The following is an 11,970-nucleotide window of genomic DNA, read 5'->3' on the forward strand; positions in this document are numbered from 1 at the left end:
TCTCACGAACATAAACATGTACAGTCATTTACTGTCGTGGTTTTTGTCACAGTTGTTTTTTTCTCTTTACTCCCAACTTAGATTAAGTCGTGACGTTATCTGTCACATTTAGTCTCATTCGCTCCGTTACGAGAAGCGCCGCTCGACGATCAAAGGTTGAAGACCAGCCGGAACCTAAGTCGATTCTAATTCGTATTGATTAAGTTTGCTTGTGGAGGCGCAGTGTCCTCATGGTTGGTGCGACTCCGGATCGAGCGGTCCGGGTTCGAGCCCTGGACGGAAGACATTGTGCTGTGTCATTAGGCAAGACACTTGACTCACGCAGTGCCCCTCCCCACCCAGATACACAAAGGGGTACCGGCGAATTTAAAACTGGGGGTAATCTTGTGATGGACTAGCATACCATCCAGGGGGGAGTAGAAATACTCCCACTCGCTTCATGCTACAGAACCGGGTTAAGCTTCGGCCTGATGGGCCACTTGGCTCGTATGCAGACTTTACCTTTTTACCCACGTAAAACTAGCTTCTTAAGGTTCACTGTTAAATCAGCAACTAGCGACAAAATAGACAATCATTGACCTTTTCTTGCATTTAATTCGTTACTTCTAAGGCTTACAAAAATCGTTCTATTTAAGAGGGAAACCGGAGATCCCGGGGAAAAACCCCCTTTTGGTCAGCATACGGCATACGGATTGCTCGCCGTAGAATTATCAGAAGAATATCACCTTGTGCTTCTGTATTTACTGATAACAAGCATATAAGCTCCTAGTTCTCTAACCTGGTTTTCAAAGAAAACTCAGTCCAGAAAACCTTGAACTTATTCAAGTTTGAACACCGATATCATTGCAAAATCACTTTAAATAAATATTAAAAGTCAAATACAAAACAAATCAAGCAGCAAACTAATAACCCTTCCGGGACGAACTCGATTCCGTTCTTTATTATCGCACTTAAATAGTATGAATCATGGACTTGTTACTTCAAGTTGCAAGGATTCCTTAAATCTATAGGTCTATTCAGCTTTATGAAACGAGTCCAAGTTTTCGAGAATCTTATAATATTTCGGCAGTTGTCTTCCATTTTCCTTAACGTGCGCAGCGAGTCTCAGGAACATGCAAATATATAATGCCCGATAATCGCTTCGTTATCCATAATTATTTTAGTCATTTGTAAATCTGCTAAAGGGTACACCTTTTAGGGCCAGGCCAGGGCCATTTGCGATATTCCAATAAATGTTTAAAACTACTAATAACCTTCATGGTTGTTTCATATTTTAGATTATCAACATTGTTGTCCTTCCTCTCGAACAATATTGATTATCACTCGTATTAATACAATGTTCCTTTCGATTCAGTAAAGGACTTCTGATCTATCGGTCGATTGTTTTGCGGTTCACGCCAAACTTTTCAAGTGTTTTGACTTAGACGTGCATACACTTTGTATACCGGCCTTTACCTTTGTCTGTTGACATAATTCAAATCACATGCATTGGGAAATGTGTAGTTGCAGTACTTGAGTTTCTAATATCAGCAAACCGTACTTTTGACCAGTCTACGAGATCGTAATAGCTTCACAGATCTGTGGTGTCAACAATAATCTTCAAGAACATGGTGTCATCTCGGACGTAGGCGTGATTGTTTAACTCGGATAGAGGGCAGAAGGTGGGACATCCGCTGGCGATGTTGGTTTCTCTTCTTGGTCTCTGGAAGGAGGAGCTGCTGGGATCAGGTCTGAAAGCATCGATCACGTGCTCAACGTTATCCTGATCCAATAACATGAAGGTGACCTTCTGTCTGAATGGCCAGCGGAGTAAAGCGTCATACTGACCGCGCATGACAACAAAGAAGATCGAGATGTGAGTTCCTTTGCCAATGCCGTCGCCATTTAAATAGATGCGCGCGCACATCTTGTATCCATAACGACTGGTGAAGAAACACGGACTGTAAAAAGACACCTGATTTCCAGAGAGTGCATCTTGTCTTCTCCTAGTGAAGTCGGAAATTTTCCATAATAAGATTCCGTCGTGGCTGGATACATCCTGCTGTCGGACATATTCCTCCAAATCACTTAGTGTAACATTTCGCAAAGCCAGCGAGTGACTTACGGACTCAAACTGCCTTTGTAAGCGGTTTATTGTTTCCTTGGAACTTTCCTGCCCTCTTGCTAAGGTAGCAACTTGCCGCTGAAGATCTTCATTTTGCCGATTCCCTTCAACGATGAGAACTTCTAGGTCAGCTGTTTTTGCCTCTTCGTTATCAATTCTCCGGGATAGCTCCCTCGTTGATTCTTGCCCCGATGCTGAGCCTGCAATAACTGGCTCTCCCTGTCTTGCGCCTTCCAGCTGTCGAATACGGTTTTCTTGCTGCAACAATTTTGATTTCAACTCTTTGTTCTCTTTCAACACATTCTCCACTTGTTTAACGCATCTCTCCAATTCTTCTTGAGATGGTAAGTTCAACTCTCTGACATTGACTCGATTGGAACCCTGCAAGGTTCTGCCAACCACAGAGAAGAGTTGCATGACTGATTGAAAGAGGAGCATCATGTGAGCAGCACTGGCACTCTCTTCATGAATCCTCCTTTCTTGCGGTTTCATGATCTAGAAAATGGATAACGAAAGAAAGGAGATGAATTAGCACAATTTATGTACAATGAGGTAATGTAATGTAAAATGTATGCAATTAATGATAATTCCTTATCTCTAATGTTTTACGTTTATTAATTTCAAACTTAAATCTATAACTAGTTTTGTCTACTTTCCCTTTGCTGTAATCCTTGCACGAGAAAAATCTCAGTACCCAAAAAATCAATAAAATAAACAAATTCCACCATGGAAAATGCTTTACACGTTTAATTATTGACTCCTTGAGTTGTATCCGAAGACTCGCTCCCCAGTTCGCTACGCTTACTCAGTACGCGATCGTTTTCTGATACTACAGACTGAAATCGTGAATAGAAGTCGTCCGCGACTTTAATACTTTCATTTTCTAATATCATTTATAAGTAGGCTGAATGTTAACTTCAAGACTTAGAAAAACTCGCAGTAAAACAGCAGGTTGTCAGAAGTAATCGTTGGACTCGAGAACAAAATTTTCTGAAAGGCCTCACATGTACCATAGGGAGGTGTGATTGCTTAATTGACAAATCAAAATAAAAGTAACAAGCAGACTTTAGTTTCAGAACATCCAATCTGCGTCAATGGACAAGGTGCTTGCATCTCTTCGCAGTCTCCGGCCATTGGATCAAGATGAGCAGATATCTGGAAGGTAAATAAAACAATTTAGATAAAATAATTTCATTAAAAAACGTCAAAACGCAATCGTATCCACCTTGGCGCAAAATTAGTAAATTAAAATGGGCGATGAGCTCACCTGTGCACGAGGAATGTCCTTCCTGTTACACTCTGGGCAAACAATCAAGACCGAAGGACATTGCGTTTCCTGGTGTTTCTGTACAAGAAAGAAAAATGATCAATTGCTGTATTAGCTATCAAATTGTGGGCCGGGTTAGTCAAAGCTCGACTAAGCTAACGGTTCCCAGGTTTAGCACGAATTTCAATTTTAGTTTTGTAACTTTTCGATGAGGTTCAGTCTGATTGTATTGTTGGTCCTTCTGTTTTGAGAAGGACCAACAGATCAGTACAACAACCCGGCCCAGTACAATATGTTCATGCCATCATTACTAATGCCAATTAAAAGCTAACTTTAGGTTGATAGATAGATAGATAGATAGATAGACAGACAGACAGACAGACAGACAGATAGACAGATAGACAGACGGACGGACGGACGGACAGACAGACAGACAGACAGAGACAGACAGACAGACAGACAGATAGATAGATAGATAGATAGATAGATAGATAGATAAGCTAGCAAATATATATATATGCTAGCAAAGTGAAAGGTATCTTTAAATGTACCGAGCTAGCTTGGCAGGTTCGTAAAGAGAAGGCTGATGTTGTGAAAGAGATGGTATCGCATAAGCAAACAATAGACAAATTCGGCTAACACACACGTGACGTTGAATTGGGTGTTTACATTGCGTGAAAACGAGGCTCCCTTACATTTTCTTTATTATTGCAGCCACTTGTATTTGTCGTGTTAATTTTGTGCGTTGCTGTAGTTGTTAATTTAATAAAGAATAGAAATGGTCAAAATACTCGAGAAATTTTCCAAAATTTGGCACAACGAACATGGTCTTCGCGGCTCGAGCAAGGCGGAAAAAGAATGCTGGAGAAAGATATAAGTTCTTTCGGGAAGGGTATGTTTACGATGTTTTCACGTTTCAGCAGTTGGAGGATTTCCATGTAAAGGCACATTGCTAAAGATCTCTAAGAAAAATTGAAAAGCCTCATTTTAGCCGTAATCTTCAGGGAAAGCGATGGCAGGACAGAAGTTTTTAAACGCTCTTCGTGTAAGGGAGGAAGCGGTGGACACTGCAATCATGTATTTGCATTATTGTTCCGGTTGATTGATTATTCATGTTTTAATATCAAAGGCATCCCGAGTGATGCAATCTTTACAAGACTACCCAGTCTTGCTATATTTCTAAAGCGGTTTCTCTGTGTTGATGACACTTGATTTTTTTGTTGCAGTATCCCAGTAAATTTGCATTTTTCTATATAGATTAGGCAACAGAAATTGTAAAATATTCATGAATTCACCATGACTGTTAAATCCAGTGAAAAGTGTAATAAATTTGCCCTCTTTCTTTGGGCTGTGCATTCGGAAAGAAGGTGGAATACAGAAAAATTATGTAATCAGGGAATTCTAAGATGTTCATCTAATTAACCACAGATTTCATCCGCAAGATGTTTGTGCCTTTCGAGAAATAATTTCTTCGCCCGTCCTCGTCGAGACCAACGTGACACATTCTCCTTCAGATGCTGCCGAATCCGTTGCTTGATTTTCTTTTCTGCTTTGATTCATCTTTTCTGAAGCGTACCTCTTCACCGCTTGGACCTTCTCCTGCTTATCTTTATCCCACGAACAAAAAAAAAGGAACTGCATCGGCCTTCAATCGATTTTTACTAGAGCAAGGATTAATAAAATCTTCTAATGAAGTGTTCGCTGCAGTACTGAATTTGAAATATCGTGGATCTCTTTTCATTTTCACGATCCAAACAGAGAAGAGACATTTAAAATTTAACTGAAACCCGTGAAACGACAGATCGATTCGATTAGCGGAGCTGTTCTGACAGTCTCCGGTACAACAAAACCGCGGAATCGTGGCTTATTTTTCTCTAAATGTCAATACGAACGCACTTGTTTTGGTTGTTGTTGTACCCAATTCAAGTCACGTGAGTTAGCCGAATTTGTCTGTTAGCTAAAATATTTCCACAAGAAAATAATGTTAACATCAGGTCATGGTAGTGGTCATCAGGTGTGTGAAACTGAGAGAGCTTAATATTATATATACCTTCCCCATAATTTGCACGACTTTTCGCCTTCTATGAAAATGTAATCTAGCTATTTGCTGTAGTGTATTTGCTGTTATGTTTCTTTTGTTTGTTTGTTTGTTTTTTTAGTTTTTTGCTTTTGTTTTTTTTTTACTTCTGGCGTTAGCTTACCTTTATATCTGCAAAAACGACAGGAGCTTGGCAGTACTCACATGTTACCATTCTGTACTGACAAGCCTGCTCGAGATGTTCCGCGAGCTTTGCCCTGGTCACCAGTTCACCGCATCCCGAATGAACGCACTGTACTTTAACGTACTCACAGACAGCGTCATGAACCTGATAATAACGCAATACGTTGGGAATCAAACATAAGCTGCCAGTAATTAAAATCTAATGAGCACAATAAGTTACGGAACATTTATTGTGCATATAATTGTATGATAAGAACCGGATTTGAGTTAACTGAACAGTACACAATTAATACCGTCCACAAGTAATGGATTTTTCGCAACAGAATATTTATAGGCGCCATCACGTCGCGCATCTGTCAAAAAATTACTTCACAAAGTTCACCTCTCGTTTCCTCAGCTCGCCTCTCCACTCACAACCTTGTTCCTGGTTAACACAGTGAAGAGTTAATGACTGGATCTCTCGCTCCACAAAGCGGTCCAAGAAAACCTTTAGGCGTTAACAAAATGTAAATGACATTATATTATATATAGAACTGTTTGACCAATTTTCGGTAGAGTGTTGCCTGTTGAGGATATTTGCATTATGCCGATCAAACTTATGTACGTATAACTAAAGTTTATATCTGGACTTAGATGTAACGCGTTTTGTTGGCGTAATCAAGAATTATTTTACATCAATGGTAATTGAAAATCACCGTCAATAGCGAACGATGTGTTTGATGTTCACGCAACAAGAAACAACGAAACCGGTTTTAAATCAATCGCCTCTAATTCAAATCATAGTGAAATATATGCTTGATTAAGCTGGATAAATTTTCTTGAAAGAAAAGTTTTTCCCTTAATTTATTTTGTCAAGAGATTATGGTTCTCTTGATTTTGTCCACTCAAGTTAGCATGAAGATTTGAATGTAGCTGAACTTTCAAAGGTATACAGTCATTTATTGCCCGTAGGTAGTTAGCGACCGCACTTCCTGAATTCTCTTCAATGCAGATCGCGAAAGACATATTTAGTTGACCCTACCCACAATGAAAAGTTTCTGACCAGACCCGAGTCAAGGGGGGAAAATAGAGAGAGCTTGGGAACGAGGTTGGCTAATAGCCCTTTTCACGGTTAATTTTTCTCATTTGCATTACAATGTAATCCAACGTGGATGCGAGGAAATTTCGGGCTAAAACTACACAATAGCCCGAAATTGCCTCACATACATGCTAGATTTTATTGTAATGCAAATGAGCAAAGGTAACCGTGAAAAGGGCTACTTAGCTTAAACACAGGCTGAATAGTTGAAGGGCGTGTGACGTCAATGAACTGACCTGTTCACGTCTAATGGCTAAATCATCGATGACGCATTTTCCAACTCCCTGGCTAAGGCAAAATACACAAGGAAACAATTAGTAAATCGAGAAGGGATCGATGATGTAATTAGAAGTAATCACGTTTACTTATTAGCTAAGTACAAGCCACTGATTTTTCCTTTTTTCAATAGCCGACGTACTGCAAAATATTACACGACAAAGACAATAATTTGTCAGAGACCAAGACTGAATAGCATTTTTCTTCTTGTCTTTTTTTTAGCAACCCTCCTGGGTGCCCTTCTCCCGTTTAGTTTCTTACATACGTGGAGCTAACATTGCTCATTACAAAACAGAAAATTAGGCAAATTCACCTAGAGTAACTTAACAGCTAATCGAGCTGAGTAAAATTAAATATCAGTTATATAAAGAAGTTGGTTGGCGGTAAAGCTTAAAAGGAGGGGGAGCAGTGAGGAGACAAAATAAGGAAAAGCTCATGACCTAATATAATAAGGTTACCGTAGTATAGTATCCACGCACGTTTTGCAGTATCTGTGGCCACAGGCTATGGTCTGCACAGCTTCTCTAAGAAGTCCGTCGCATTTAGGGCACAAGTTCTTTTTATCGATTCCTGATCGATCAATGGGAGCCAAATTGTATCCAGGCATGGCTCAACTGCCGAGACGACATAAATGAAAGAAAACAGTTGCAAAAAAAATTTGGTTAATGGTCTGATGTTTCGTATGCTTCAACATACATCCTCAGAAGTGAACGGCCTAAGAATAAGAGTTTTTACGATAATTAAATTTCTTTTGCTCCGCAAATTATTGCATTCCGCAACCCAACGGGATGATGGAGGACGGAACAAGATTAGTGATGAACATTAGAAATATGTCTAAAACACTATGTTCAACCAGGGGCAAGGAGAAACTGCTACAACAGAAAGCTACTCTCAAATTAAAGCATTAAACACGAATGGTTTTTCAAAGCCTCTTTCCATCACAAAAATATTACAACTTAGTAATGCGAATTCACAGCATTCAACTGAGAAGTATCGCCTTGCGCTTAATGACATGTAGCTTCGCATATTAGGCCAAAGGCCAGGTAATCCGGGCGATATATATTATAGTATGGGTGTAAATAGAGGATATTATATGGCTAGCTCCGTGAGCGGGCAAGATGAATCAAATCCTGTTCTGTGATTGGCTACCCGAGCGGGCAAGGTGGAGCTATCTTGCCCGCTCGGGACTACCCGCCGTGTCCCGCAAGAAAAATTTCCCCGAAAGCCATATAATAAATCCTTTATTGACCAAGCTTGTTCGGTCAAGATGGCTTGATATTGGCCTCGTTCTTTTTTTGCGAGTTTATGGACCTCGACCCCGTCTCGGTCAATAAACACGCAAAAAAAAGAACTTGGCCAATATCCAGCCATCTTGACCGAACAAGCTTGGTCAATAACCCATACATATTACGCACGGCACTGCAATCCAGAAAATCGTGAAGCTATTCATAAGGTATGTGTTGGCAACATTTACAGTTTTTAGCACCTTCAAGCAGTTATTTTGCCTCATCAATACTACCAAACTTTATCAAGAGATGCTAAATAATTTTATCACACTAAGGTCCAATCATACCGAGTTGATAGTCATCTTTATAGCTGTTATGAACAGTTCTAATTTCGTTGCGTGATCTATGAACATGAACACGGACAGCCCGCGTGATTTACGAAGAATGCGTGACTTTGAACAATGCGTGATTATAGAAATATGCGTGATTATTTCATTATGTTTCTCTGTGGTCTTAATTACATAGTTTAGCGATTGCAGTTTTCCTGTATATGGCAGCTCATGAATAGTGCGTTTTAGGACTAGAATTTTAGGTTTCGATTTCAGTTGCGATCAGCGTCAGTATTGCGAACATTCAATGGCAGACTTCATCGTATTAGTTCTTCCAAGCCACAGAGATCCACTCTTCAGAATCTACTAATCAACTACAATAAAGATTAAAGTAATCTCTGGTGGTTTGATACGTTTGTCGTCTTCTGCAGCAATAGCATAAAGGGTTACTATAGCAACGATACAACCTGCTAAAAACACCCTCAATTTAAAGATTTAAGCGCTTATAATTTAAAAATGGCTAAGTGGTGAGTAATTGTTATTTACATGACATAAGTATGGTACTATTGCATATTGATCATCAAAGAATAACGAATCAAACGAATTCATAAAGATATAATCATGTGGCCTAAATGCATATATTGAACGTCAGCATCGGGTAAACCTGCTATCTAAGTAATGACGCATAAGTTTAGGTTCAATACATCATCAATAATTATGACTAGTCAATATTATCAATAACATTATAATTATTATTATTATTATTATTTTTTTTTTTTTGTAATTTTCAGTTATACTCCTGTGTCGTGAAGAGTCGTTGTCATATTTGTGAAGAATGAAGGCGAATATTTACCTTTCCAGTGTCATCTACAACGACTATAAAATGAATAGTTTCCCTTAAACTCTGCAGGTAGTGCGAGCATCTCAACTCACGAAGTCTTCTGATATAACTGCTTACACCGCAAATTTTTAATAAGCGTGATGACGACATGAAGCACAGGCAGCCCAAGCTCACGTAATCATGACTCATGACTGTGACCTTGGCGCATTTGACCCATTTATTTGTCCCACCCCGAAAATTTTGCCATTGTTCTTTTATTAATTTTATATAAATTGCTATTGCCCGAGGGTTGGCCCGGGGGAAGACACTACTGGATTTGACTGATGCATTTGCTTGGGACCGAACCGTTTCACCTCAAAGAGTAAAAGTCGACGAGGTAACAATCGCCAAAATCCCTTTTTTTAATCTGCACAGCAAAAGATAAGTCCGTTTTTAATCACAAAACAGTCGAAATTATACATTCTGAAATGACAGGGTCCGATCCCAAACAAACTCGCTTTATTCACAATATCAGAACGTGAGCTTGGGTTGCCTGTGCACGCGTGCCTTTGCTCACGACACATTTTTGCTGGCTCATCTAAAGATAGTATCTTAGTATCTTCTTACTTAGCACTTCTTGCTTTTTTTCTTTGACTGAGACTGATTTCTTACCGTAAAATTGTCATTGTACTTGAAGAAGGCTAGTGTGGCCAGCCGAAAGTACACCAAATTTAAAACCATCCTTTGGCGTTGTATCGGTCTCTACTTTTATATATTCTTCATTTTCTATTAGATTAGATCACTTTTGATCCAACGTAGAGTTGCAGAGGACACTTGCAAATCACAATTCGGGGAATCCCCTGTAGAACCATAAAATGAGAGATTTATCTAGATTTCGTGCAAGTTTTCAGCTGCCGTAATTATTTTTGCCTATTACACTGTAATGCGACCTGGATGGGGTTAACTGATGTGACACAGTTTGTATGGACTGTATGATCTTTTATAAAAGAGAGAAAAATTGAAAAAAGAAATTTTAACAAGACCTAAGAAATTTTCGGTTGCATGGTTTGCTTGTCAAAATTTTAACAATTTCCGGATAGTCTGAAACCCTTCCCGGGCCAGGAAATATGATACATATGTCACCGTTTCGAAATTTTCGGAATTTTTTTGTTGAATGGAAAGTGCAGCAGGAGAGGTTTTAGGTCTTTAGTTATTAATAACAGCCACTTAACTGACAACTAACAAATGGCCGAAAATTTTAACCGACAACTGACAAATACTGTAGACAAAATTTTAACCTATATACCTGAGATGACGTTTGCATCCCATCCAGACCTTCATGATATATAATGGATGTTATCACGGTGCTTATTCTTTCCAATAAGAGCCATGAAAGTAGATATCATATCAAAAAGTCAGCTAACAAAATATCATGTCAAAATATCAAGATATAATACATTTATCAAAGTATATATATTTTGATATCAGCTAGTTGATATTCTGTACTGATTCCCGCACCTTGGTTAGGTACTCACCAGTTGGATGTAGTTTGCTTGTACAGATTTGGAGGTCAGAATCACATTCAACACTCCTGAGGTCGTCGAGGTAACCCTTACGCGAAGAATTCGCAAAATCATGATGAATCATCGATAAATAATTGTTGGTAAAGCACGGTAAATTAGTAAAACACTACGTACTCAGTGAAATCCTCTCACGTTCAGGGGTATTTTGACGAGTGAGCGAATTCTGATCAAGCAAGCGCCACCTTGGATTACCGGGCTGTTGCATGACCGGTAAGTATTAGTCTAGTATTATGGCTCTGTGACGGCCCATATCCCAGCGATGCTTCCCATGTTGCCCGCGAAGCTCCTCAATCGTATTTCAGGCGTCACTTTTAAAAAGACATGGTCATTGCCGAAGACGTCTTAAATTTGTATGTCATTGCGATGTGTTAAATAAGGGGAACCCCCAGCGAATTTCAAGACGATGACATCATGCATATTTGTCACTTTTGGCGGTCACATGCAATTACCGTGGTGTATTAGTCACGCTATGAGTAAAAATAACCCCCACTCTCAGCTATATTATATTAACCCGCTGATCACAGTCTGTCTCTCAGCGAGTCTGTGTAATGTTTTTTTCTCTCTCTCTCGTTCGCAAGAAGTTGGTTTTTATCCTGATATTACATATTCCAGAGTTCCAACTTATCATGCTTTTTTGATATTCGTGCGGATATATATTTAAGTCAAAGTCACACTAGCTGTAACTAGTTGATACCTACTACACTGTCGGTCAGCAAACATTTTTACTGTAGTTTTGCGGTAAGCCAGTAGCGAGATTAGGCTCGAATTCCGCCGGTCTCTCAGTTCGAGGGCCCTTTTCCCGTGCAGCGGCCGGTAATCGAGCCTACCGAGATCAGAATAAAGCGTAACAAACGAAATTAAAATAATCAAGCGTTCTTACTTGGATGATGAGTATACCTACGGACGACCTGGCAGACATGAAAAAGATTTTATCAGCACTATTAAAAAGCCACATTAAAGTCCACTTTAAATTTTCATCCACGGCTGGGTTTTCACGCAGACGAAAAACGCTCACAATAAAGCTTGACTTCTCGGGCACAGTATTCCCCCAAGTGCTAGTCTGGGC

General features: G+C 39.5%; 1 protein-coding gene across 10 annotated transcripts; it reads right to left on the reverse strand.

The window, feature by feature from the left end:
* Positions 1-574: 574 nt before the first annotated feature.
* Positions 575-11,970, reverse strand: LOC110051635 (TNF receptor-associated factor 2-like). Of its 10 annotated transcripts, none has more exons than XM_089275128.1 (11): positions 11,603-11,970; positions 10,857-10,932; positions 10,628-10,694; positions 9,994-10,181; positions 7,405-7,560; positions 6,907-6,958; positions 5,975-6,079; positions 5,573-5,737; positions 3,372-3,449; positions 3,170-3,259; positions 575-2,599 (listed from the first exon to the last, which is right to left on the reverse strand). In XM_089275128.1, exons 5-11 carry the CDS (start codon positions 7,551-7,553, stop codon positions 1,571-1,573), a joined length of 1,668 nt encoding a protein of 555 aa, XP_089131254.1. In that variant the 5' UTR covers positions 7,554-7,560; positions 9,994-10,181; positions 10,628-10,694; positions 10,857-10,932; positions 11,603-11,970; the 3' UTR covers positions 575-1,570. The 10 variants fall into 10 exon arrangements, with proteins under 10 accessions (XP_089131254.1, XP_089131256.1, XP_089131262.1 ...); XM_089275130.1 differs by having other exon boundaries at positions 11,599-11,970; XM_089275136.1 differs by having other exon boundaries at positions 7,426-7,560; positions 10,857-11,970.

Source organism: Orbicella faveolata, unplaced genomic scaffold, assembly GCF_042242905.1.
Source record: "Orbicella faveolata isolate gen_17 unplaced genomic scaffold, um_ofav_v1 contig_36, whole genome shotgun sequence".
In the NCBI taxonomy this organism is placed as follows: domain Eukaryota; kingdom Metazoa; phylum Cnidaria; class Anthozoa; order Scleractinia; family Merulinidae; genus Orbicella; species Orbicella faveolata.

Bases quoted from the DNA above. Each gene is read 5' to 3' on its own strand.
- LOC110051635 (XM_089275128.1), bottom strand. From the start codon at position 7,553: ATGCCTGGATACAATTTGGCTCCCATTGATCGATCAGGAATCGATAAA. The intron at 3,450-5,572 runs GTAAGCTAACGC...TTTCTTGTACAG, and splicing joins TCGTTTTTGCAGATATAAAG to AAACACCAGGAAACGCAATG. The intron at 2,600-3,169 runs GTCTGCTTGTTA...TCCATTTTCTAG, and splicing joins TTGGATGTTCTGAAACTAAA to ATCATGAAACCGCAAGAAAG.